The sequence below is a fragment of the Corvus hawaiiensis genome, chromosome 3 (genome assembly GCF_020740725.1).
Source record: "Corvus hawaiiensis isolate bCorHaw1 chromosome 3, bCorHaw1.pri.cur, whole genome shotgun sequence".
Taxonomy (NCBI): Eukaryota; Metazoa; Chordata; class Aves; order Passeriformes; family Corvidae; genus Corvus; species Corvus hawaiiensis.
Genome location: NC_063215.1, coordinates 1,665,644 through 1,693,358, shown reverse-complemented (window position 1 = coordinate 1,693,358; position 27,715 = coordinate 1,665,644). Strand labels below are relative to the sequence as shown.

The window sequence follows — 27,715 nt, the reverse complement described above, 5'->3', positions numbered from 1 at the left end:
TGAGGGATTGAGGAAATGGGGAAAAAGGCGGGAAAAGAGAGCGGGAACGGGAGTCACTTCCTGAGGGATTGAGGAGAGGAAATGGGGGGAAAGGGCGGGAAAAGAGAGCGGGAACGGGAGTCACTTCCTGAGGGATTGAGGAGGGGAAATGGGGGAAAGGGCGGGAAAAGAGAGCGGGAACGGGAGTCACTTCCTGAGGGATTGAGGAGAGGAAATGGGGGGGAAAAGGTGGGAAAAGAGAGCGGGAACGGGAGTCACTTCCTGAGGGATTGTGAGGAGGGGAAATGGGGGGAAAGGGCGGGAAAAGAGAGCGGGAACGGGAGTCACTTCCTGAGGGATTGAGAAGAGGAAATGGGGGGAAAAGGTGGGAAAAGAGAGCGGGAACGGGAGTCACTTCCTGAGGGATTGAAGAAATGGGGGGAAAGGGCGGGAAAAGAGAGCGGGAACAGGAGTCACTTCCTGAGGGATTGAGGAAATGGGGGGAAAGGGCGGGAAAAGAGAGCGGGAACGGGAGTCACTTCCTGAGGGATTGAGGAGAGGAAATGGGGGAAAAGGTGGGAAAGAGAGCGGGAACGGGAGTCACTTCTTGAGGGATTGAGGAGGGGAAATGGGGGAAAAGGTGGGAAAAGAGAGCGGGAACGGGAGTCACTTCCTGAGGGATTGAGGAAATGGGGAAAAAGGCGGGAAAAGAGAGCGGGAACGGGAGTCACTTCCTGAGGGATTGAGGAGAGGAAATGGGGGAAAGGGCGGGAAAAGAGAGCGGGAACGGGAGTCACTTCCTGAGGGATTGAGGAGGGGAAATGGGGGGAAAGGGCGGGAAAAGAGAGCGGGAACGGGAGTCACTTCCTGAGGGATTGAGGAGAGGAAATGGGGGGGAAAAGGTGGGAAAAGAGAGCGGGAACGGGAGTCACTTCCTTAGGGATTGAGGAGGGAAATGGGGGGAAAGGGCGGGAAAAGAGAGCGGGAACGGGAGTCACTTCCTGAGGGATTGAGGAAATGGGGGAAAAGGTGGGAAAAGAGAGCGGGAACGGGAGTCACTTCCTGAGGGATTGAGGAGGGGAAATGGGGGGAAAGAGCGGGAAAAGAGAGCGGGAACGGGAGTCACTTCCTGAGGGATTGAGGAGGGGAAATGGGGGGGAAAAGGTGGGAAAAGAGAGCGGGAACGGGAGTCACTTCCTGAGGGATTGAGGAGGGAAATGGGGGGAAAGGGCGGGAAAAGAGAGCGGGAACGGGAGTCACTTCCTGAGGGATTGAGGAGGGAAATGGGGGGAAAAGGTGGGAAAAGAGAGCGGGAACAGGAGTCACTTCCTGAGGGATTGAGGAGGGGAAATGGGGGAAAGGGCGGGAAAAGAGAGCGGGAACGGGAGTCACTTCCTGAGGGATTGAGGAAGGGAAATGGGGGGGAAAAGGTGGGAAAAGAGAGCGGGAACGGGAGTCACTTCCTGAGGGATTGAGGAGGGGAAATGGGGGGGAAAGGGCGGGAAAAGAGAGCGGGAACGGGAGTCACTTCCTGAGGGATTGAGAAGAGGAAATGGGGGGGAAAAGGTGGGAAAAGAGAGCGGGAACGGGAGTCACTTCCTGAGGGATTGAGGAAATGGGGGGAAAGGGCGGGAAAAGAGAGCGGGAACGGGAGTCACTTCCTGAGGGATTGAGGAGGGGAAATGAGGGGAAAAGGTGGGAAAAGAGAGCGGGAACGGGAGTCACTTCCTGAGGGATTGCGGAAATGGGGGGAAAGGGCGGGAAAAGAGAACGGGAACGGGAGTCACTTCCTGAGGGATTGAGGAAATGGGGGGAAAGGGCGGAAAAGAGAGCGGGAACGGGAGTCACTTCCTGAGGGATTGAGGAGAGGAAATGGGGGAAAAGGGTGGGAAAAGAGAGCGGGAACGGGAGTCACTTCCTGAGGATTGAGGAGGGGAAATGGGGGAAAAGGTGGGAAAAGAGAGCGGGAACGGGAGTCACTTCCTGAGGGATTGAGGAAATGGGGAAAAAGGCGGGAAAAGAGAGCGGGAACGGGAGTCACTTCCTGAGGGATTGAGGAGAGGAAATGGGGGGAAAGGGCGGGAAAAGAGAGCGGGAACGGGAGTCACTTCCTGAGGGATTGAGGAGGGGAAATGGGGGGAAAGGGCGGGAAAAGAGAGCGGGAACGGGAGTCACTTCCTGAGGGATTGAAGAAATGGGGGAAAGGGCGAGAAGAGAGCGGGAACAGGAGTCACTTCCTGAGGGATTGAGGAGGGGAAATGGGGGGAAAAGGTGGGAAAAGAGAGCGGGAACGGGAGTCACTTCCTGAGGGATTGCGGAAATGGGGGGGAAAGGGCGGGAAAAGAGAACGGGAACGGGAGTCACTTCCTGAGGGATTGAGGAAATGGGGGGAAAGGGCGGGAAAAGAGAGCGGGAACGGGAGTCACTTCTTGAGGGATTGAGGAGGGGAAATGGGGGAAAAGGTGGGAAAAGAGAGCGGGAACGGGAGTCACTTCCTGAGGGATTGAGGAAATGGGGAAAAAGGCGGGAAAAGAGAGCGGGAACGGGAGTCACTTCCTGAGGGATTGAGGAGAGGAAATGGGGGGAAAGGGCGGGAAAAGAGAGCGGGAACGGGAGTCACTTCCTGAGGGATTGAGGAGGGGAAATGGGGGGAAAGGGCGGGAAAAGAGAGCGGGAACGGGAGTCACTTCCTGAGGGATTGAGGAGAGGAAATGGGGGGGAAAAGGCGGGAAAAGAGAGCGGGAACGGGAGTCACTTCCTGAGGGATTGAGGAGGGGAAATGGGGGGAAAGGGCGGGAAAAGAGAGCGGGAACGGGAGTCACTTCCTGAGGGATTGAGGAAATGGGGGGGAAAAGGCGGGAAAAGAGAGCGGGAACAGGAGTCACTTCCTGAAGGATTGAGGAAATGGGGGGGAAAAGGCGGGAAAAGAGAGCGGGAACGGGAGTCACTTCCTGAGGGATTGAGGAAATGGGGAAAAAGGCGGCAAAAGAGAGCGGGAACGGGAGTCACTTCCTGAGGGATTGAGGAGGGGAAATGGGGGGGAAAGGGCGGGAAAAGAGAGCGGGAACGGGAGTCACTTCCTGAGGGATTGAGGAGAGGAAATGGGGGGGAAAAGGTGGGAAAAGAGAGCGGGAACGGGAGTCACTTCCTGAGGGATTGAGGAGAGGAAATGATGGGAAAGGGCGGGAAAAGAGAGCGGGAACGGGAGTCACTTCCTGAGGGATTGAGGAAATGGGGGAAAGGGTGGGAAAAGAGAGCGGGAACGGGAGTCACTTCCTGAGGGATTGAGGAGGGGAAATGGGGGGAAAGAGCGGGAAAAGAGAGCGGGAACAGGAGTCACTTCCTGAGGGATTGAGGAGGGGAAATGGGGGGAAAAGGTGGGAAAAGAGAGCGGGAACGGGAGTCACTTCCTGAGGGATTGAGGAGGGAAATGGGGGGAAAAGGTGGGAAAAGAGAGCGGGAACGGGAGTCACTTCCTGAGGGATTGAGGAGGGGAAATGGGGGAAAGGGCGGGAAAAGAGAGCGGGAACGGGAGTCACTTCCTGAGGGATTGAGGAGGGGAAATGGGGGGGAAGAGGTGGGAAAAGAGAGCGGGAACGGGAGTCACTTCCTGAGGGATTGAGGAGGGGAAATGGGGGGGAAAGGGCGGGAAAAGAGAGCGGGAACGGGAGTCACTTCCTGAGGGATTGCGGAAATGGGGGGAAAGGGCGGGAAAAGAGAGCGGGAACAGGAGTCACTTCCTGAGGGATTGAGGAGGGGAAATGGGGGAAAAGGTGGGAAAAGAGAGCGGGAACGGGAGTCACTTCCTGAGGGATTGAGAAGAGGAAATGGGGGGGAAAAGGTGGGAAAAGAGAGCGGGAACGGGAGTCACTTCCTGAGGGATTGAGGAAATGGGGGGAAAGGGCGGGAAAAGAGAGCGGGAACGGGAGTCACTTCCTGAGGGATTGAGGAGGGGAAATGGGGGAAAAGGTGGGAAAAGAGAGCGGGAACGGGAGTCACTTCCTGAGGGATTGAGAAGAGGAAATGGGGGGGAAAAGGTGGGAAAAGAGAGCGGGAACGGGAGTCACTTCCTGAGGGATTGAGGAAATGGGGGAAAAGGGCGGGAAAAGAGAGCGGGAACGGGAGTCACTTCCTGAGGGATTGAGGAGGGGAAATGGGGGGAAAGGGTGGGAAAAGAGAGCGGGAACAGGAGTCACTTCTGAGGGATTGAGGAAATGGGGGGGAAAAGGCGGGAAAAGAGAGCGGGAACGGGAGTCACTTCCTGAGGGATTGAGGAGGGGAAATGGGGGAAAGGGCGGGAAAAGAGAGCGGGAACGGGAGTCACTTCCTGAGGGACTGAGGAGGGGAAATGGGGGGGAAAAGGTGGGAAAAGAGAGCGGGAACGGGAGTCACTTCCTGAGGGATTGAGGAAATGGGGGAAAGGTGGGAAAAGAGAGCGGGAACGGGAGTCACTTCCTGAGGGATTGAGGAGAGGAAATGGGGGGGAAAAGGGCGGGAAAAGAGAGCGGGAACGGGAGTCACTTCCTGAGGGATTGAGGAGTGGAAATGGGGGGGAAAAGGCGGGAAAAGAGAGCGGGAACAGGAGTCACTTCCTGAGGGATTGAGGAGGGAAATGGGGGAAAGGGCGGGAAAAGAGAGCGGGAACGGGAGTCACTTCCTGAGGGATTGAGGAGGGGAAATGGGGGGAAAGGGGGGAGGGGGGGGAAAATGGGGGATAAAAGGGAAAAAATGGGAAAAGCGGGGAATGGGGTGGGAAAGGGGAAAGAGGGGGAGAAAGGGGGGAGGGGGGGGAAAATGGGGGAAAAATGGGGGAACAATGGGAAAAAGCGGGGAAAATGGGAAAAATGGGACGAAAGGGGAAATGGAAAGGGGAAAAGGGGGGGAAAAAGCGAAGAAGGGAAAAAATGGTAAAAAGGGAAAAATGGGGGAAAAGGGAAAAACTGGGAAAAAGTGGGAAAGGGGAAAAAGGGGGGAAAAAGGGGGAAAGGGGAAGAAAAGGGGAAGAAAAGGGGGAAAGGGAAAAATGGGAAAAAAGGAGAAAAAGGGAAAAAATGGGAAAAGGGGGAAAGGGGAAAAAAGGGGAAAATGGGAAAAGGGGAAGAAAAGGGGAAAAGTGAAAAAAGGGGAAAAGGGAAAAATGGGAAAAAGGGGAAAACGGGGGGGAAAGGGGAAAAAAGGGGGAAAGGGTGCAAGGGGGAAAAAAGGAAAAAGGAAAAAAGGGGAAAAGGGGGAAAAGGCAAAAGGAAAGAAGGGGAAAAGGGGAAAAAAGTGAAAAAGGGGGAAAGGAGAAAGGAGAAAAAAGGGGAAAAGGGGGGAATGGGAAAAAGTGGGAAAGGGAAAAAGGGGAAAGGGGAGAAGGGGAAGAAAGGGGAAAAGGTGAAAAGAGAGGAAAGGAAAAGGGGAAAAGGGGTCAAGAAAGGGAAAGAAGGGGAAAAGGGGAAAAAGGGGAAAAGGAAAAAATGGGAAAAAAGGGAAAATGGGAAAAAAGGGGAGGGAAAGAAGAAGAAAAAGGGGAAAGACAGGGAAAACGGGAAAGGAAAGGGAAAGGGAGAAAATGGGAGAAAAATGGGAAGAAAAGGGGGGAAAAAGAAAAAAGGGGGAAAAGAGGGAAAAAAGGGGGAAAATCGGAAAAGGAAAAAAGGGGGAAAAACAAGAAAAGGGGGGAAAAGGGGGAGAAAATGGGGGGGAAAGAGGGGGAAGGAAAAGGGGGAGAAAAGCAGGAAAAAGGGAAAAAGGGGAAAAATGCGGAGAAAGGGGGGAAAAGGGGAAAAAATGAGGAGAAAAAGGGAAGAAAAGGGGAGAAAAAGGGGAAAGAAGGGGAAAAGGGGAGGAAAATGGGAGAAAAAGGGAAAGGGGGAAAAGGGGGAAATGAGGGGGGGAAGGGGAAAAAAGGAGGAAAAGGGGAAAGGGGAAAATGGGGGAAAAAGGGGAAAATGGGAAAAGGGGAAGTGAAGGGATTTAGGGAAAGGGAAAGGGGAAAAGGAAAAGGAAAATGGAAAAAAGGGAAAGGGAGAAGGATCCAGGAGCGGAAAATCGGGAGCTCCAAATAATGGGGACACGAAAATTCCCGACAATCCCATGGATTTGGGAATCGTATCCAGCTAAAGGGAGGGGTTGGATGTTCCTAAAGGGAGGGATGGAATTCCGGAGCCGTTTGGGTCGGGAAGGGGTTAAAGCTCCTCCGGATCCAGGCAGAGGCAGCCGAGCCCTCGGGAATGAATCGCTGGGAATTCCATGGGAATGGCTGCGGGATGCGCCAGAGGGAATCCCGATGGCTCCTGGTGGCTTTTCCTGGCAGCCTTGGATGTTTGGGATAACTCCGACCCCATTCCAAACATTCCCACCTCTTCCTGAACGGGATTCCCGCGGCTCCCAAGGGAATTGGCTTGGAATTACTGGGAAGGAATTCGCGGCTGGGCTGGAATTCCCAGGGAATGCCCGGATCCCTGGCAGTGCCCAAGGAAAGGCTGGAGCAGCCTGGGATCATCGGGGCAGGTGCCGGCCTTGGAATGGGATGGGATTGAAGCTGCGTGGATCCCAGCCAAAGCATTCCGGGATTGTGGGATGCAGGAGGCTCCGAATCCATGGCCAGGGCTTTTTCTGGAAGTCGGGGATGGGAAAGGGAAGGGAGAGCCTTCCTGGAGTGCCGAGATTCCCAGGGAAGGGCCTGGAGGCCGGAATTCCTTCCCGCAGAGGAGTCGGGCTGGGGCTGGATCCAATGGCAGGCTGGGAGAGGCGGGAATGGAGGGATTTCCCTGGGAAAGGGGAGCTCGGGCTGGGATCTTGGGAAGGAATTCCCGGCTGCGCTGGAATTCCCAGGGAATGCCCGGATCCCTGGCAGTGCCCAAGGAAAGGCTGGAGCAGCCTGGGATCATCGGGGGGTTGGAATGGGATGGAACTGAAGCTCTGTGGATCCCACCCAAACCAGTCTGGAATTCTGGGATCAAGGATACTCAGAATGCATCCACAGGATTTTTATGGGATTTGGGGGATATAAAGGCAGGAAAAGGGAAGGGAGACCCATCCTGAAGTCCCGAGATTCCCAGTGAACCCCCTTATTCCCAAAATTCCTCAGAGAGGAGTCGGGCTGGGGCTGGATCCAATGGCAGGCTGGGAGAGCCGGGAATGTCCGGCTGGGTCAGGGAAGGATCCCGGGAATCCTCGGAGCCGCTTCCCGAGCCTGAAGGAGCTCCAGGAGAGCTGGGATTTGGGAAAGGGCTGGAGGGGCAGGAGGCAGGGAATGGCTTCCCAGTGGGAAAGGGGAGCTTGGGCTGGGATCTTGGGAAGGAATTCCCGGCTGGGCTGGAATTCCCAGAGAAGCTGTGGCTGCCCCATGCCTGGAATTTTTCCCCGGGAAGATCGGAGCGCTCTGGGCTCATGGAACATTCCCAGGGCTCATCCATAAACCCCTTCCCACCAAAGCATTCCAGGATTCCCAATTCCTTGCGCCAGAACTCCCGGCCAACATCCATCCGCCGGCGTTTGTCTCTCCCTGCAATCTCCGCTCCATCCCGACTCCTGCATCCCTGGGAATATCCAAGGAACGCTTGGATCACCCTGGCCTGGGGGACAGGGCTGGGATTGGACCGGGATGAGGATTTTATCCCGTTCCCATTCCCGGCTCTCCACGTACGCGGCAGCCCCGTGGGGGCTCTGGCAGCGGTGCTGGGCTGCAGCAGCTCCGGCTTCACTCCGGACCCTCCGGAATCGCTCCTCTCCGGGCCGCACATTCCAGGCAGCGGCGCCGCCTTTTCCAAGGAAGGCAGGAGCTGATCCAGCTGCTCCAGCTCGGCGGCGAACTGTGGGAAAAGATGGAAAAAAATCCTGGAATCAGCTCCCGGCGCGGCTCAGCAGTTCCTGGGATTCCTGGAATTCTAGGGGGTGGCACAGGGATAGGGAAGCAGGAATGGGAACGGCGGGGATGAAGGAGGAATTGTGGGATCTTGGGAAGGAATTCCCGGCTGGGCTGGAATTCCCAGGGAATGGCCGGATCCCTGGCAGTGCCCAAGGAAAGGCTGGAGCAGCCTGGGATCATCGGGGCAGGTGCCGGCCTTGGAATGGGATGGGATTGAAGCTGCGTGGATCCCAGCCAAAGCATTCCGGGATTGTGGGATGCAGGAGGCTCCGAATCCATGGCCAGGGCTTTTTCTGGAAGTCGGGGATGGGAAAGGGAAGGGAGAGCCTTCCTGGAGTGCCGAGATTCCCAGGGAAGGGCCTGGAGGCCGGAATTCCTTCCCGCAGAGGAGTCGGGATGGGGCTGGATCCAATGGCAGGCTGGGAGAGGCGGGAATGGAGGGATTTCCCTGGGAAAGGGGAGCTCGGGCTGGGATCTTGGGAAGGAATTCCCGGCTGCGCTGGAATTCCCAGGGAATCCCCGGATCCCTGGCAGTGTCCAGGGAAAGGTTGGAGCAGCCTGGAATAGCGGGAATGTGTCCCTGCCTGGAAAATCAGGAATCTCCATCCGGAGAATATTAGGAATCTCAGGAATATTCCTATCCCAAATCTTCTGCCACCGGATTATTCCCGCTAACAGCATTCCCTGGATAACTGAAATCCGGGATAATTGCTCATCTCAGCCATGGAGGGAAATTCCAGTCGGGACACGAGCTTGGGATGTGGAATTAGGAATTTTTCCATGGAAATTTGGTCTCCTGGCCCAGCCCCCTGCAGCATTCCCGGTTTTCTCCATCTTGGGAATTCCTCCCTTCCCTTCGCAGCATTTCCATGGAGATGCCAGAATAGGAAGGGTTCGGACAAAAGGGGACGGAGGAGGTGCAAAAAGTGGGATCGGGGATGGAGAAGGTGGGATCAGAGATGGAAAAGGTGGGATTGGGGATGGAAAAGGTGGGACTGGGGATGGAGAAGGTGGGATTGGGGATGGAGAAGGAATCAGGGATGGGAAAGGTGGAAACAGGGATGGAGAAGGAATTGGGGATGGAGAAGGGAATCAGGGATGGAGAAGGTGGAAATAGGGATGGAAAACGTGGGATCGGGGATGGAGAAGGAATCAGGGATGGAGAAGGAGATCAGGGATGGAAAATGTGGGATTAGGGATGGAAAAGGAATCGAGGATGGAAAACGAATCACGGATGGAAAAGGAATCGGGGATGGAGAAGGAATTGGGGATGGAGAAGGGGATCAGGGATGGAAAAGGGAATCAGGGATGGAAAATGTGGGATCAGGGATGGAGAAGGAATCGGGGATGGAGAAGGGAATCAGGGATGGAGAAGGAATCAGGGATGGAAAAGGTGGGATCAGGGATGGAGAAGGGATCGGGGATGGAGAAGGGGATCAGGGATGGAAAAGGGAATCAGGGATGGAAAATGTGGGATCAGGGATGGAGAAGGTGGGAGCAGGGATGGAGAAGGCAGGATCAGGGATGGAGAAGGGGATCAGGGATGGAGAAGGAATGAGGGATGGAGAAGGTGGGATTGGGGATGGAGAAGGCGGGAGGCAGGGGGGATAGAGAAGGTGGGATCAGGGATGGAGAAGGCAGGATCAGGGATGGAGAAGGAATCAGGGATGGAGAAGGAATGAGGGATGGAGAAGGTGGGATTGGGGATGGAGAAGGCGGGAGCAGGGATAGAGAAGGTGGGATCAGGGATGGAGAAGGAATGAGGGATGGAGAAGGTGGGATTGGGGATGGAGAAGGTGGGAGCAGGGATAGAGAAGGTGGGATCAGGGATGGAGAAGGCAGGATCAGGGATGGAGAAGGAATCAGGGATGGAGAAGGTGGGATTGGGGATGGAGAAGGCGGGAGCAGGGATGGAGAAGGGGATCAGGGATGGAGAAGGAATCAGGGATGGAGAAGGTGGGATCGGGGATGGAGAAGGTGGGAACAGGGATGGAGAAGGAATTAGGGATGGACAAGGTGGGATCAGGGATGGAGGAGGTGGGAGCAGGGATGGAGAAGGCGGGATTGGGGATGGAAAAGGAATCGGGGATGGAAAAGATGGATCAGGGATGGAAAAGATGAGATCAGGGATGGAAAAGGAATCAGATGGAGAAGGTGGGATCAGGGATGGAAAAGGTGGGATTGGGGATGGAGAAGGAATCAGGGATGGAAAATGTGGGATCAGGGATGGAGAAGGTGGGATTGGGGATGGAGAAGGAATCAGGGATGGAGAAGGCGGGATCAGGGATGGAGAAGGTGGGATCAAGGATGGAGAAGGTGGGAGCAGGGATGGAGAAGGTGGGAGCAGGGATGGAGAAGGCGGGAGCAGGGATGGAGAAGGCGGGAGCAGGGATGGAGAATGAGGAAGCAGCACTGGAGGAGATGGAACCGGTGTCGGAAGAGGTGGAATCAGTGCTGGAGGAGGTGACACCGGACTGGGAGGTGACACCAGACCTGCAGGAGGTGACACCAGACTGGGAGGTGACACCAGACTGGGAGGTGACACCAGCAATGGAGGTGACACCAGACCTGCAGGAGGTGACACCGGACTGGGAGGTGACACCAGACTGGGAGGTGACACCAGACTGGGAGGTGACACCAGACCTGCAGGAGGTGACACCAGACTGGGAGGTGACACCAGACCTGCAGGAGGTGACACCAGACCTGCAGGAGGTGACATCAGACTGGGAGGTGACACCAGACCTGCAGGAGGTGACACCAGACTGGGAGGTGACACCAGCAATGGAGGTGACACCAGACCTGCAGGAGGTGACACCAGACTGGGAGGTGACACCAGACCTGCAGGAGGTGACACCAGACCTGCAGGAGGTGACACCAGACCTGCAGGAGATGGCACCAGAGCCCACAGCCGCCACCGGCCTCTCCCACCCTTCTCCCACCCCTTCCACGGAGCAGCAGATCGGGGCCGAGCCCCTCCGCGGTGACCACCCCACACCCACCTGGCCCTGCGCCTCCAGCTTGACCTCGTCTGCGGCCGCAGCCTTGGCCAGCGGCGCCGGAGCGGCCGGACACGGCTCCATGGGCTCCGTCTTCTCCACCTTCACCTTGACGTCCTCCAGGCTGAGCGCCGGCGCCGCTCCCAGCTCCTTCTCGTCCTTATCCAGGAGATACCGGAGCAGCTGGTGATCCTTGGCCTCCTTCTTCTTCTCCGCCTCCAGCTTCATCCCGTCCGGCGTCCCCGGATGCTGCCCCGGCGCCGCCGCTCCGGAATTGCCGGCGGAATTCTCCTTCTTCTCGTGCTCCATGGCCAGCGTGGTGATGTCCGAGGGGCTGCCCTCCTGCAGGAGCCGGTGCAGGATCTTGTGCCGCTCCGTCAGCGAGCTGTGCGACGACGGGCACGAGCTTCCCGAGGAATTCCCGGCTCCGGTGCCGGCGCACGCCAAGGAATCCTTGGAGCTGGTGTCGGCGTCGGCGTGGCGGAGCTGCTGCTCGGCCGTGCTGGCCAGGAGCTGCACCAGCTTGTGGCTGGTGCCTTGGGGACATTTGTTGTCGCCGTCGGATCCGTGCAGAATTCCCGGCTCCGGCGTTTTCCCGTCGGCGCCGCCGCCGGCGCCGGTGTCCGCCTGGATCATCTCGCTGAGGATGGAGGCGATCTCCTTGCTGTCCTTGGATTCGGATTTCATGGCGAGGCGGCCGGGAGAGCTCTGCGAGCTCAGCTGCCTCAGCACTGGCGGCGGCAGAGGGGGCGTGGAATATCCCACCGGAGCGCCGGCAGCCTCCGGCAGCGCCTGCACCGAGTTCATGGGAGGAGCGCTGGGAAAAGGCCGGGAATTCCCGCCGCCGGCCATGCCCACCGGGGAGTGCATGGAGGGCACGGATGGCGAGAAGGGATTGCCGGCAGCTCGGGATCTGGGAAGCAATCCTGGGCTGCCGCGGTGCCGGGGGGACAGGAATTGCGGCGCCGGAATTCCGGGACTGTTCATGGGCGAGCTGTTGAGGGATAAAGGGTGGGAAGTGCCGGGGGCTTGGCCCTGGCTTAAGGCAACGTTGGATCCCAGCTGATTCCCGGGAGAGCATCCGAAACTGGGCTGGCTGGTGCTGGAATTGCCGGGATGGGGCGTGGCCATCACGGAGCCGTTGGAAGGAGGGAGGGAAGGAGGCAGCGCCATTCCCTGGCCTGGAGAAACGCTGGGATTCAGCGACGGGCTGACCCTGGGAAGGGCCATGCCGGCCGTGGGGTTGTCCTGGGGGGAGAGAATTCCGTGATCCCTGCGGGAAGGGTGGGGGGGGAAAAAAGAAGGAAAAGTCGGTTTTGCCCCCGTTTTCGGCGGCGCTGCAGCGGCTCCGTGCAGAGCTCGGCATTCCCCCGGAGAGGGTATCCCAAAAAAAGGCGTTTTGTTGGGAATTCCGACTGCTCCAACCCCTTCCCAGCCATCCCAGCCATCCCTCGTGCATCCCGGTCTGGCGGAGCCTCTCTCCCTTCCCAAATATTCCCCAGGGATATCTTGGGAAGCACATCTGGAAACCTCCACCAGAATTCCCGGGGCCTCTTGGAAAAGCGGGAATGACCGGGAGCTGCTTTGAGCCTTGATCCATGTGGGATCCAGGGGAATTCCGGCTCCAAAGCAGCACCAGGTGGCTCCAGAGGGTCATTTTTCCCGGGAATACGGACAGAGGTCCTTGGGAGGGGAAGATCCCGATCCCGACCCAGCACGATGAGCCTGGGAACGGCTGCAGGAGGTTGAGGCTGGATTTTAGGGAAAAGCTCCTCATCCAGAGGGCAAAAAACCCTGGAAAAGCTTCCTCAGGGAATGACAACATTCCCAAGACTCCCAGAACTCCGAGAGAAGCTCAGAGCGGGAGAAGAGAAGAGAAGCACAAGGTGGGAAAAGCCCAGGGGGGAATCAGCGCCGGGAGTTTCATCCCTGCTGCCGGTGGGGGGGACTGCTGGTGGTGTTCCCGGCCGGAATTCCAGGATTCCGTGCCCGCGATGCCGGAATTGCTCACCTGTCGATGACGTGGATGCCCATGATGAAGGGCTGCACCTCGGGGCTCGAGGGGTAGCAGAGCTTGCACTTGGTGTGGGCGCTCAGCACGGAGCCGTCGCTCAGCGTGAAGCGGTACGAGGGGCTGAAGGCCGTGCCCCGGGTCATCACTGAGGGGAAAAGTCACTGAATCCCGGGAAAATCTCAGGAAAATCCGAAGGAAATACCAATCTGATCTCAATTGAATCCTAAAAACCCCAATCCAACGCCAACTCAATCCCAAAAACCCCAATAAGAGCCAGGGAGGATCAGCACGGAGCCGTCGCTCAGCGTGAGGTGGGCAAAGGGCTGAGGGTGGGGTCAGGGCCATCACTGAGGGGAAAAACACCTAAATCCTGGGAAAATCCCAGCAAAATCCCAATCCAATCCCAATCTAATCCCAAAAATGCCTGTCTGATGCTATTAAATCCCAAAAACCCCAACAGGGCACAGGGAGGATCAGCACGGAGCCGTCGCTCAGCGTGAAGCGGGAGAGGGGCTGAGGGTAGTGTCAGGGTCATCACTGAGGGGAAAAACACCTAAATCCTGGGAAAATCCCAGCAAAATCCCAATCCAATCCCAATCTAATCCCAAAAATCCCTGTCTGATGCTATTAAATCCCAAAAACCCCAACAGGGCACAGGGAGGATCAGCACGGAGCCGTCGCTCAGCGTGAAGCAGGCAAAGGGCTAAAGGTGGTATCAGGGTCATCACTGAGGGGAAAAACACCTAAATCCCGGGAAAATCCTGACAAAATTCCAAGGAAATACCAATCTGATCCCAATCCAATCCCAAAAACCCCAATTCAATGCCAACTCAATCCCAAAAACCCCAACGGGGCACAGGGAGGATCAGCACGGAGCCGTCGCTCAGCGTGAGGTGGGCAAAGGGCTGAGGGTGGTGTCAGGGTCATCGCTGAGGAGAAAACCACCTAAATCCCGGGAAAATCCCAGCAAAATTCCAAGGAAATACCAATCTGATCTCAACTGAATCCCAAAAACCCCAATCCAACGCCAACTCAATCCCAAAAACCCCAACGGGGCACAGGGAGGATCAGCACGGAGACGTCGCTCAGCGTGAGGTGGGCAAAGGGCTGAGGGTGGTATCAGGGTCATCGCTGAGGAGAAAACCACCTAAATCCCGGGAAAATCCCAGCAAAATTCCAAGGAAATACCAATCTGATCTCAACTGAATCCCAAAAACCCCAATCCAACGCCAACTCAATCCCAAAAACCCCAACGGGGCACAGGGAGGATCAGCACGGAGACGTCGCTCAGCGTGAAGCAGGTGAAGGGCTGAGGGTGGTGTCAGGGTCACCACTGAGGGAAAAACACCTAAATCCTGAGAAAATCCCAGCAAAATTCCAAGGAAATACCAATCTGATCTCAACTGAATCCCAAAAACCCCAATCCAACGCCAACTCAATCCCAAAAACCCCAACGGGGCACAGGGAGGATCAGCACGGAGCCGTCGCTCAGCGTGAAGCAGGTGAAGGGCTGAGGGTGGTGTCAGGGTCACCACTGAGGGGAAAAACACCTAAATCCCGGGAAAATCCCAGCAAAATCCCAATCCAATCCCAATCTAATCCCAAAAATCCCAATCTAATGCTATTAAATCCCAAAAACCCCAACAGGGCAAAGGGAGGATCAGCACGGAGCCGTCGCTCAGCGTGAAGCAGGTGAAGGGCTGAGGGTGGTGTCAGGGCCATCACTGAGGGGAAAAACACCTAAATCCTGGGAAAATCCCAGCAAAATCCCAATCCAATCCCAATCTAATCCCAAAAATCCCAATCTAATGCTATTAAATCCCAAAAACCCCAACAGGGCAAAGGGAAGATCAGCACGGAGCCGTCGCTCAGCGTGAAGCAGGTGAAGGGCTGAGGGTGGTGTCAGGGCCATCACTGAGGGGAAAAACACCTAAATCCTGGGAAAATCCCAGCAAAATCCTAAGGAAATACCAATCTAATCCCAAAAATCCCTGTCTAATGCTATTAAACCCCAAAAACCCCAACGGGCCACAGGGAGGATCAGCACGGAGCCGTCGCTCAGAGTGAAGCAGGCGAAGGGCTGAGGGTGGTGTCAGGGCCATCCCTGAGGGAAAAAACCCCTAAATCCCAGGAAAACCCCAGCAAAATCCCAACAAAATCCCAATCCAACCCCAAAAACCCCGAGAGAACCCATGGAAAACCCCCCTGGCATAACCCGCTCCCAAAAAACCCCACACTGACCCCACAGCCAAGGCCGGAATTGCCGCCGTTTCTCCGCCGCTTCCCAACCCGCCCTGGAAAACCCCGAATGCGGCGCTCCCGTTCTTCCCAAGAGAACATTCCCGGCGGGAAGCGGCTCCCGGTACCTTCTTGGAAGAGCTGCTTGGCGTAGGAGGGCTCCCGGCCCTGGGGCTGGAAGAAGGCGTAGATGCATTTCCGGACCAGATCCTCCCAGCCCGTCCTGCCGGCGGCGCGCAGCGAGCTGGTGTCGATGGAGATGATTTTTCCTGGGAAAAGGTGCGGGAGGAAGAGGCCGTTGGAAAATCGGAGTGTCCAAGGAAAGGCTGGAGCAGCCTGGGATCATCGGGGGAGGTGCCGGCCTTGGAATGGGATGGGATTGAAGCTGCGTGGATCCCAGCCAAAGCATTCCGGGATTGTGGGATGCAGGAGGCTCCGAATCCATGGCCAGGGGTTTTTCTGGAAGTCGGGGATGGGAAAGGGAAGGGAGAGCCTTCCTGGAGTGCCGAGATTCCCAGGGAAGGGCCTGGAGGCCGGAATTCCTTCCCGCAGAGGAGTCGGGATGGGGCTGGATCCAATGGCAGGCTGGGAGAGGCGGGAATGGAGGGATTTCCCTGGGAAAGGGGAGCTCGGGCTGGGATCTTGGGAAGGAATTCCCGGCTGGGCTGGAATTCCCAGGGAATGCCCGGATCCCTGGCAGTGCCCAAGGAAAGCCTGGAGCAGCCTGGGATCATTGTGGGCTTGGAATGGGATTGAAGCTCCGTGGATCCCACCCAAAGCATTCCGGAATTCCACAATTCCCATCTTTTCAACCTCAACACCCCCAAAATGCCCGGAAGTGCCTGCAGGGATTTGGGTCCCACCGACGTTTCCGACCACGCAGCCCCAAGCTTTTCCATGTGGGAAGAGCTTTGGGATCCTGCCCTTTCCTTCCGGCAGCGTTGCCGGAGCCAGGATTCCCGGGATTCCTGGGAATTCACCTGTGGTGTCCTGCTTGGTGACAAAGGACTCAGCCGGGGCTTGGGCGGCCGGGCGGGGCAACCTCCGGGCGATGCAGATCAGACACGACTGGAAATCTGGGAAAAACAGCGGGAAAAACACCGGGAATGCCAAAAGCGTTCCCAAGCACCGCTCGGAATTCCGGGTTTTAATTCCAATCTCGCTCCCGGGATGATTCCCTGCCCTGGAAGCGTCTCCCTGCAGGAATTCTCCATCCCTGCAGAGGAAACGGGATCGAAATTCCCAAAAGTTGGTCGGGAAAAGCTTGGAGAAATTAGTTGTGGAGATTTCCGGGATCTGGTGGGGTTGGGACAAGAGAATTCCAGGCTAAAAGCAGGGATTGTTGAGATTTGGCCAGGAAACACTGGGAATTGTCCCTTCCGGTCAGGATCTCCGGTGGGAATTGCAGGATTCATCCCGGGAATGGGATGGGAAAGGATGGATGGGACAGGGAACGAGACTGGGAGTGGGAAAGCAGCGAGGGATCCAGGCCTGTCCAGAATCCCATCCCAATCCCGTCCTATCCCACCCCATGGATCCCATCCCACCCCATGGATCCCATCCCACCCCATGGATCTCATCCCAAACTCATCCCATCCCATCCTATGGATCCCATCCTATCCCATGGATCCCATCCCAATCCCATCCCAATCCCATCCCACCCCATGGATCCCATCCCATCCTATGGATCTCATCCCAATCCCATCCCAATCCCATCCCACCCCATGGATCCCATCCCATCCTATGGATCTCATCCCAATCCCATCCCATCCCATCCTATGGATCCCATCCCATCCTATGGATCCCATCCCACCCCATGGATCTCATCCCAAACTCATCCCATCCCATCCTATGGATCCCATCCTATCCCATGGATCCCATCCCAATCCCATCCCAATCCCATCCCACCCCATGGATCCCATCCCATCCTATGGATCCCATCCCAATCCCATCCCAATCCCATCCCACCCCATGGATCCCATCCCATCCTATGGATCTCATCCCAATCCCATCCCATCCCATCCCATGGATCCCATCCCATCCCATCCCATCCTATGGATCCCATCCCATCCCATCCCATCCCATCCCACCCCATGGATCCCATCCCATCGCATTCCATCCCATCCCACCCCATGGATCCCATCCCAATCCCATCCCATGGATCCCATCCCATCCATCCTACACTGCCATCCCATCCCAAACCCATCCCAATCCCATCCCATCCCATCCCAATCCCATGGATCCCATCCCATCCCACCCCATGGATCCCATCCCAATCCCATCCCATCCCACCCCATGGATCCCATCCCAATCCCATCCCAATCCCATCCCATGGATCCCATCCCATCCATCCTACACTGCTATCCCATCCCAAACCCATCCCATCCCAATCCCATCCCAATCCCATGGATCCCATCCCATCCTACGGATCCCATCCCATCGCATTCCATCCCATCCCACCCCATGGATCCCATCCCAAACCCATCCCAATCCCATCCCAATCCCATCCCAATCCCATGGATCCCATCCCATCCTACGGATCCCATCCCATCGCATTCCATCCCATCCCACCCCATGGATCCCATCCCATCGCATCCCATCCCATCCCCATGGATCCCATCCCATCCCATCCCATCCCATCCCATGGATCCCATCCCATTCCATCCCATCCCATCCCATGGATCCCATCCCATTCCATCCCATCCCATCCCATGGATCCCATCCCACCCCATGGATCCCATCCCATCCTATGGATCTCATCCCAATCCCATCCCAATCCCATCCCATCCCATCCCATGGATCCCATCCCATCCCATCCCATCCCACCCCATGGATCCCATCCCATCCTATGGATCTCATCCCAATCCCATCCCATCCCATCCTATGGATCCCATCCTATCCCATGGATCCCATCCCATCCCATCCTATGGATCCCATCCCATCCCACCCCATGGATCCCATCCCAATCCCATCCCATCCCACCCCATGGATCCCATCCCAATCCCATCCCAATCCCATCCCATGGATCCCATCCCATCCATCCTACACTGCTATCCCATCCCAAACCCATCCCAATCCCATCCCATCCCATCCCATCCCAAACCCATCCCAATCCCATCCCATCCCATCCCAATCCCATGGATCCCATCCCATCCTATGGATCCCATCCCATCGCATTCCATCCCATCCCACCCCATGGATCCCATTCCATCCCATCCCATCCCACCCCATGGATCCCATCCCAATCCCATCCCAATCCCATCCCATGGATCCCATCCCATCCATCCTACACTGCCATCCCATCCCAAACCCATCCCAATCCCATCCCATCCCATCCCAATCCCATGGATCCCATCCCATCCTACGGATCCCATCCCATCGCATTCCATCCCATCCCACCCCATGGATCCCATCCCATCGCATCCCATCCCACCCCATGGATCCCATCCCAATCCCATCCCAATCCCATCCCATGGATCCCATCCCATCCATCCTACACTGCTATCCCATCCCAAACCCATCCCAATCCCATCCCATCCCATCCCATCCCAAACCCATCCCAATCCCATCCCATCCCATCCCAAACCCATCCCAATCCCATCCCATCCCATCCTATCCCATGGATCCCATCCCAATCCCATCCCATGGATCCCCAAACCCATCCCAATCCCATCCCATCCCATCCCATCCCAAACCCATCCCAATCCCATCCCATCCCATCCCAAACCCATCCCAATCCCATCCCATCCCATCCTATCCCATGGATCCCATCCCATCCCATCCCATGGATCCCATCCCATGCCATCCCACCCCATGGATCCCATCCCAATCCCATCCCAATCCCACCCCATGGATCCCATCCCAATTCCATCCCAATCCCATCCCATGGATCCCATCCCATCCATCCTACACTGCCATCCCATCCCAAACCCATCCCAATCCCATCCCAATCCCATCCCAGTCCCATCCCAATCCCATGGATCCCATCCCATCCTATGGATCCCATCCCATCGCATTCCATCCCATCCCACCCCATGGATCCCATCCCAATCCCATCCCAATCCCATCCCATGGATCTCATCCCATCCATCCTACACTGCCATCCCATCCCAAACCCATCCCAATCCCATCCCAATCCCATCCCAATCCCATGGATCCCATCCCATCCTATGGATCCCATCCCATCGCATTCCATCCCACCCCATGGATCCCATCCCATCCCATCCCATCCCACCCCATGGATCCCATCCCAATCCCATCCCAATCCCATCCCATGGATCCCATCCCATCCATCCTACACTGCTATCCCATCCCAAACCCATCCCAATCCCATCCCATCCCATCCCATCCCAAACCCATTCCTATCCCATCCCATCCCATCCCAAACCCATCCCATCCCATCCCATCCCATCCCATCCTATGGATCCCATCCCACCCCATGGATCCCATCCCATCCCATCCTATGGATCCCATCCCATCCCACCCCATGGATCCCATCCCATCCCATCCCATCCCACCCCATGGATCCCATCCCAATCCCATCCCAATCCCATCCCATGGATCCCATCCCATCCATCCTACACTGCTATCCCATCCCAAACCCATCCCAATCCCATCCCATCCCATCCCATCCCAAACCCATTCCTATCTCATCCCATCCCATCCCATCCCATCCCATGGATCCCATCCCAATCCCATCCCATCCCATCCTATCCCATGGATCCCATCCCATCCCATCCCATGGATCCCATCCCATCCCACCCCATGGATCCCATCCCAATCCCATCCCATCCCACCCCATGGATCCCATCCCAATCCCATCCCAATCCCATCCCATGGATCCCATCCCATCCATCCTACACTGCCATCCCATCCCAAACCCATCCCAATCCCATCCCAATCCCATCCCATCCCATCCCATGGATCCCATCCCATCCCATCCCATCCCACCCCATGGATCCCATCCCATCCTATGGATCTCATCCCAATCCCATCCCATCCCATCCTATGGATCCCATCCTATCCCATGGATCCCATCCCATCCCATCCTATGGATCCCATCCCATCCCACCCCATGGATCCCATCCCAATCCCATCCCATCCCACCCCATGGATCCCATCCCAATCCCATCCCAATCCCATCCCATGGATCCCATCCCATCCATCCTACACTGCCATCCCATCCCAAACCCATCCCAATCCCATCCCATCCCATCCCATCCCATCCCAAACCCATCCCAATCCCATCCCATCCCATCCCATCCCACCCCATGGATCCCATCCCATCCTATGGATCCCATCCCATCCCAATCCCATCCCATCCCATCCCATCCCAAACCCATTCCTATCTCATCCCATCCCATCCCAAACCCATCCCATCCCATCCCATCCCATCCCATCCTATGGATCCCATCCCACCCCATGGATCCCATCCCATCCCATCCCATGGATCCCATCCCATCCCACCCCATGGATCCCATCCCAATCCCATCCCATCCCACCCCATGGATCCCATCCCAATCCCATCCCAATCCCATCCCATGGATCCCATCCCATCCATCCTACACTGCCATCCCATCCCAAACCCATCCCAATCCCATCCCAATCCCATCCCAATCCCATGGATCCCATCCCATCCTATGGATCCCATCCCATCGCATTCCATCCCATCCCACCCCATGGATCCCATCCCATCCCATCCCAATCCCACCCCATGGATCCCATCCCAATCCCATCCCAATCCCATCCCATGGATCCCATCCCATCCATCCTACACTGCCATCCCATCCCAAACCCATCCCAATCCCATCCCATCCCATCCCAAACCCATCCCAATCCCATCCCATCCCATCCCATCCCACCCCATGGATCCCATCCCATCCTATGGATCCCATCCCATCCTATGGATCCCATCCCATCCCAATCCCATCCCATCCCATCCCATCCCATCCCACCCCATGGATCCCATCCCATCCCATCCCATCCCATCCATCCAGCACTGCCATCTCAATCCCAATCCCAATCCTCCCCTCCCACCCCCCCCAACCCCCGGGAATCCCAGAGATCCCTGGGAATCTTTTCCGCACCTTCTCCCTCCTCCTTGAAGGACTTGGGCTGGGACACGGTGAAGCACTGCATCACCTCGTAGCGCTGCCGCGCTTCCTGGTTTTCCGAGCCCGCCTCGTCCGGGGGCCGGATCAGCATCCGGCAGCTGAACGTGTGGCTGCTCCGGCGGGAGGCCTCCTGCGGCCATGGAACGCCGTTCACTGGGAAAAATCCGGGAAAAACCGGCATTGACGGAGCTGCCGCGGCAGGAATCCCCATTGCCAGAGATCCCTGGGGTTGAAGGAATTGGAGCCACTGGAATTCCCAAAGATCCTTGGGGTTTAGGAAGCAGAACCCAGCTGGAATTGCCAAAAATCCCTGGGGTTTAAGGGGTAAAAATCCAGCTGGAATTCCCAAAAATCCCTGGGATTTAAGGGATAAAAATCCAGCCAGAATTCCCAAACATCCCTGGGGTTTAAGGAGCAGAACCCAGCTGGAATTCCCAAACATCCCTGGGATTGAAGGAGTAAAAATCCAGCTGGAATTCCCAAACATCCCTGGGGTTTAAGGGGTAAAAATCCAGCCGGAATTCCCAGAGATCCCTGGGATTGAAGGGGTAAAAATCCAGCTGGAATTCCCAAAGATCCCTGGGATTGAAGGAGTAAAAATCCAGCTGGAATTCCCAAAGATCCCTGGGGTTTAAGGAGCAGAACCCAGCCAGAATTCCCAAAGATCCCTGGGATTTAAGGAGTAAAAATCCAGCTGGAATTCCCAAAGATCCCTGGGATTTAAGGGGTAAAAATCCAGCTGGAATTCCCAGAGATCCCTGGGATTGAAGGAGTAAAAATCCAGCCGGAATTCCCAAAGATCCCTGGGATTGAAGGAGCAGAACCCAGCTGGAATTCCCAAAGATCCTTGGGATTGAAGGAGTAAAAATCCAACCGGAATTCCCAAAGATCCCTGGGATTGAAGGAGCAGAACCCCGCTGGAATTCCCAAACATCCCTGGGGTTTAAGGGGTAAAAATCCAGCCGGAATTCCCAAAGATCCTTGGGATTGAAAGAGTAAAAATCCAGCCGGAATTCCCAAAAATCCCTGGGGTTTAAGGGGTAAAAATCCAGCCAGAATTCCCAAACATCCCTGGGGTTTAAGGAGTAAAAATCCAACCGGAATTCCCAAAGATCCTTGGGATTGAAAGAGTAAAAATCCAGCCGGAATTCCCAAAAATCCCTGGGGTTTAAGGAGTAAAAATCCAGCTGGAATTCCCAAAGATCCCTGGGATTGAAGGAGCAGAACCCAGCTGGAATTCCCAAAGATCCCTGGGATTGAAGGAGTAAAAATCCAGCCGGAATTCCCAAAGATCCCTGGGATTGAAGGGGTAAAAATCCAGCTGGATACTGCTGAGGAGGTTCCTGAAAGAGTCTGGAATGAAGGAGTAAAAGATCCAGCAATGGGAGGCCCATAGATCCTGAGGTTAAGGCGTAAAAATCCAGCCGGAATTCCCATGGCCTGGGACCTGGAAATGGGCAATGAACAATGGAACATGCCCATGACTGATGCCCAATGGCCGGGGCCACTGGACAACTGGGAATGAAATGGCCATCCCATCCCATCCCTATTCCCATTTCTGTTCCCATTCCCAGTTCCCATCCCCATTCCCATCCCCATCCCCATTCCCATCCCCATTCCTGTTCCCATTCCCAGTTCCCATCCCCATTCCCATCCCCATCCCCATTCCCATCCCCATTCCTGTTCCCATTCCCAGTTCCCATCCCCATTCCCATTCCCATCCCCATTCCCATCCCCATTCCTGTTCCCATTCCCAGTTCCCATTCCCTTTCCCATTCCCATTCCCACTCTCATTTCCTTTCCCATTCCATTCCCATCCCGTTCCCATTCCCATCCCCATCCCCATTCCCATTCCTGCTCTCATTCCCATTCCCGTTCCCATCCCCATTCCCAATCCCAATCCCATTCCCCCTCCCATCCCCATCCCCATTCCCATTCCCATTCCTGTTCTCACTCTCATTCCCAGTTCCTGTTCCCATTCCTGTTCCCCCTCCCATTCCCATCCCCACCCCCATTCCTGTTCCCATTCCCATTCCCAATTCCTGTTCCCATTCCTGTTCCCATTCCCCCTCCCATTCCCCTTCCCTTTCCCATCCCATCCTCATCCCCATTCCTGTTCCCATTCCCAGTTCCTGTTCCCATTCCCAGTTCCTGTTCCCATTCCCAGTTCCTGTTCCCATTCCCTTCCCATTCCCATTCCCATCCCATCCCATCCCCATTCCCATCCCATCCCCATTCCCATCCAATCCCCATCCCATCCCATCCCCACTCCCATTCCCCCTCTCATCCCAATTCCCATCCCCATTCCCATTCCCATTCCCCTTCCCATTCTCCTTCCTTTCCCATCCCTTTCTCATCCCATTCCCAATCCCATCCCATTCCCATCCCTGTTCCCATTCCCATTCGTGTTCCCATTCCCATTCCCAGTTCCTGTTCCCATTCCCCCTCCCATTCCCATTCTCTTTCCCATCTCCATCCCCATCCCCGTTCCCATTCCCATTCCCATCCCCATCCCCATTCCCATCCAATCTCCATCCCCATCCCATCCCATCCCCATCCCATCCCATCCCCATCCCATCCCATCCCATCCCATCCCCATTCCCATCCCCATTCCCATCCCCATTCCCATCCCCATTCCCATCCTCATCCCCATCCCCACTCCCATTCCCCCTCTCATCCCAATTCCCATCCCCATCCCCATCCCCGTCCCCGTTCCCGTTCCTGTTTCCCGTCCCCCTCCCCGTTTCCTGTCCCCATTCCCATTCCCATCCCCATCCCAATTCCCGTTTCCCGTCCCCATCCCCGTCCCCGTTCCCACCCCCGTTCCCATCCCCATCCCCATCCCCATTCCCATTCCCATCCCCATCCCCATCCCCGTCCCCGTTCCCACCCCCGTTCCCGTTCCCGTTCCCGCTCTTTCCCGTACCCAGGGATTTGGGCAGCAGGTTCTTGACGAACTCGGCGTGGTCTCCCACGTGCAGGATGCTGTAGACGCTGCTGTTCATCAGCTCCTCCTGCCCGTATCCCAGATATCCCGTCACGTTCTCCGACACGAACACGATCCGCCCTTCCCGGTTCACCACGAAGAAGAAGCCGTCCAAGGCCTGCAACGGCAACGCCGCCCCTTCCAGAGCCTCTTCCCGGAGATCCCGCGACATCCCGCGAGATGCCGCCGAAAGGCCGGAGGGAGCGCGGAGCGCCCAGGAGCTTCCGGGAAAGATCGGCTGGATTCCGGCTCCGGGCCGGGATTCCAGGGGGGATGGTGGGTTTGGGTGCCGGAATCCCGGGATTCCAGGGGGGATGGTGGGTTTGGGTGCCGGAATCCCGGGATTCCAGGTGGGATGGTGGGTTTGGGTCCTGGAATCCCGGGATTCCAGGTGGGATCAAGGATCCACCTTGGTTATTCCATGGAATCCCGGGATTCCAGCCAGGATCAAAGATCCACCTTGGTTATTCCATGGAATCCCGGGATTCCAGCCAGGGTCAAAGATCCACCTTGGTTATTCCTTGAATCCCAGGATTCCAGCCGGGATCAAAGATCCACCTCGGTTATCCATGGGTTTGGGTCCTGGAATCCCGGGATTCCAGGTGGGATCATGGGTTTGGGTCCTGGAATCCCGGGATTCCAGGTGGGATCCAAGATCCACCTTGGTTATTCCTTGAATCCCAGCATTCCAGGTGGGATCCAACATCCACCTTGGTTATTCCATGGATTCGGGTCATGGAATCCCAACATTCCAGCTCAGATCCAAGATCCACCTTGGTTACTCCATGGAATCCTGGGATTCCAGCCAAGATCAAGGATCCACCTTGGTTATTCCGCGAATCGCAGCATTCCAGCTGGGATCGTGGGTTTGGGTGCCGGAATCCCGGGATTCCAGGGGGGATGGTGGGTTTGGGTCCTGGAATCCCGGGATTCCAGGGGGGATGGTGGGTTTGGGTGCTGGAATCCCGGGATTCCAGGTGGGATCCAAGATCCACCTTGGCTATCCATGGGTCTGGGTCCTGGAATCCTGGGATTCCAGCCAGGATCAAAGATCCGCCTTGGTTATCCATGGAATCCCGGGATTCCAGCCAGGATCAAAGATCCAACTTGGCCATTCCTGGATTTGGGTGCTGGAATCCCGGGATTCCAGGTGGCATCCAAGATCCACCTTGGTTATTCCATGGAATCCTGGGATTCCAGGTGGGATCCAAGATCCACCTTGGTTATTCCATGGGTTTGGGTCCTGGAATCCCAGCATTCCAGGTGGGATCATGGGTTTGGGTCCTGGAATTCCGGGATTCCAGGTGGGATCGTGGGTTTGGATCCTGATCCTCATCCTGATCCTAACCCAAATCCCAATCCTAATCCCAATTTAAATCCCAATCCCAAACCCGATCCTAACCCCCATTTAAATCCCAGTGCTGGTCCTAATCCCCGTTTAAATCCCAACCCTAATCCCAATTTAAATCCCAATCCCGATTCCCTGGGAAATCACGGCCTGAGGAGGAATCCCCCAATCCCAACCTGAGTCCCAATCCCAAATTCCCAGGAAATCACTGACTGAGGAACTGCTCAATCCCAATCCCAATCCCAATTCCCCTCCTATTCCTTATTCCAATCCCAATCCCAAACCCAATTCTCCATGGAATCACAGTCTGGGCAGGAACTCCCAATCCCAATCCCAAACCCATCTCAATCCCAACCCAATCCCAATCCAATCCCAATCCCATCCCAGTCCCAATCCTGATCCCAAGCCTAATCCCGATCCCAATCCCAATCCAACCCCAATCCCAGCGCAATCCCATCCCAATCCCAATCCCGATCCCAATCCCAATCCCATCCTGATCCCAATCCAATCCCAATCACAATCCCATTCCCAATCCCAATCCCAATCCAATCCCAATCCCGATCCCGATCCTGATCCCATTCCAATCCCAATCCTGATCCCAATCCCAATCCCATCCTGATCCCAATCCTGATCCCATTCCCATCCCAATCCCATCCTGATCCCAATCCTGATCCCAATCCCGATCCCGATCCCAATCCCAATCCCATCCCAATCCCATCCCGACCCCATTCCCATCCCAATCCCAGTCCAATCCAATCCCAATCCCAATCCCAATCCCAATCCTATCCCAATCCCGATTCCGATCCCAATCCTGATCCCAATCCCAACCCAATCCCCATCCCATCCCAATCTCATCCCATCCCAATCCCAATCCCTGTCCCAATTCCCCATGGAATTACCGTCGGGGAGGAACTCCCCAATCCCGATTCCAATCCCAATCCCAATCCCACCCCAATGCCTATTCCAATTCCAATTCCAATTCCCCATGGAATAACAGTCGGGGAGGAACTCCCAATCCCAATCCCGATCCCAATCCCATCCCAATCCTGATCCCAATCCCAATCCCAATTCTAATCCCAATCCAAATCCCAATCCTAATCCAAATCCTAATCCCAGTCCCAACCCAATCCCAATCCCATCCCCAATCCCGATCCCTCTCCCGATCCTAATCCCAACCCAATCCCAATCCCATCCCTGATCCCAATCCCGATCCCAATCCCATCCCGATCCCAATCCCAATCCCAATCCCAATCCCAATCCCCATCCCCTCCCCCTCCCCATTTTCCCAACTCCAGCCCCATCCCACCCTCCCAGAAATCCCACCCCGCTCCCTCCCGGCCCCGCGCCTCCATCTCCGGCGGCCGAAAATCCGGGATTCATGGATGGAACCCCCCCAAACCCCGGGAATCCCGGCATTCCCGGTTTCCCGTGGAATTCCCACCTCCAGCAGGAGCGGTCCCAGCGATTCCTTCTCGATGACGCCCTGGCTGCTGGAGGAGATGTCGGATTTCTGGACGTCGTCGTCCGCCGCTTTCTCTGGAAAAACCGGGAAAAGCGAGAATTTTCAGCCCACGGAACCATTGCGGATCGATCGATCGATCGATCGATCGCCGAGAGGAACCCAATGATTGATCCTTGGGATGTTCCCCATCCCAGCCCGGCCACGACAGAGCCGCTGCCGGGGTTTTTCCTGGATTTGGGAAGCGGGAAAAGGACCAACACGACCCGGATCCGTGGGAAATCCGGGATCCAGGCAGGATTTGGTTTGCCTGGAGTTTCATTCCCGCTTTTCCCGCTCCTCCGGAGGAGTTTGGGTGGATTCATCCCGGGAATGGATCCGGTCGGATCCCAGGGATCGGAGGCAGTCGCGAAAATTCCCCAAAATGGGAATCTCCCAGGGAATTCCTCTGGCGGAGAAATTCCAGCTTTTATTTCATGGAATTCCCGAATTTTTTTGCTACAATCCTAACTTTCAGTGCAGGAAAACAACCGGGAATGACTTCAAAAAAAAACCCGGGAAAACCCCAAAAACCAGGAGAGAGGAACGACGGGAATGGTCTCCGGGATTTTCCTCGCCTCCGGAATTCCCAGGAAAACGTGGAATGTTCTAGGAGCGACTCCGAAGAAAAGGAATGAACGAGGAGGGGAAAATCCAATCCGGGCGGGAATCTGGGAAAAAAAGGGAT

At 56.2% G+C, this 27,715-nt stretch overlaps 1 protein-coding gene across 1 annotated transcript in view; it reads right to left on the bottom strand.

Moving 5' to 3' along the window:
- NCOA1 (nuclear receptor coactivator 1) overlaps window positions 1–27,084 on the bottom strand; it is a gene marked incomplete at its 5' end in the record, with an annotated part of 75,845 nt that extends 48,761 nt beyond the window's left edge. The window contains 8 exons of the mRNA XM_048298370.1: window positions 7,613–7,778; window positions 10,834–12,103; window positions 12,842–12,989; window positions 15,211–15,351; window positions 16,063–16,158; window positions 21,169–21,348; window positions 24,122–24,299; window positions 26,971–27,084. Of these exons, the coding sequence (XP_048154327.1) occupies window positions 7,613–7,778; window positions 10,834–12,103; window positions 12,842–12,989; window positions 15,211–15,351; window positions 16,063–16,158; window positions 21,169–21,348; window positions 24,122–24,299; window positions 26,971–27,084 (2,293 nt within the window). The remainder of the gene's footprint in view (window positions 1–7,612; window positions 7,779–10,833; window positions 12,104–12,841; window positions 12,990–15,210; window positions 15,352–16,062; window positions 16,159–21,168; window positions 21,349–24,121; window positions 24,300–26,970) is intronic.
- Between the last annotated feature and the right edge of the window lie 631 nt (window positions 27,085–27,715).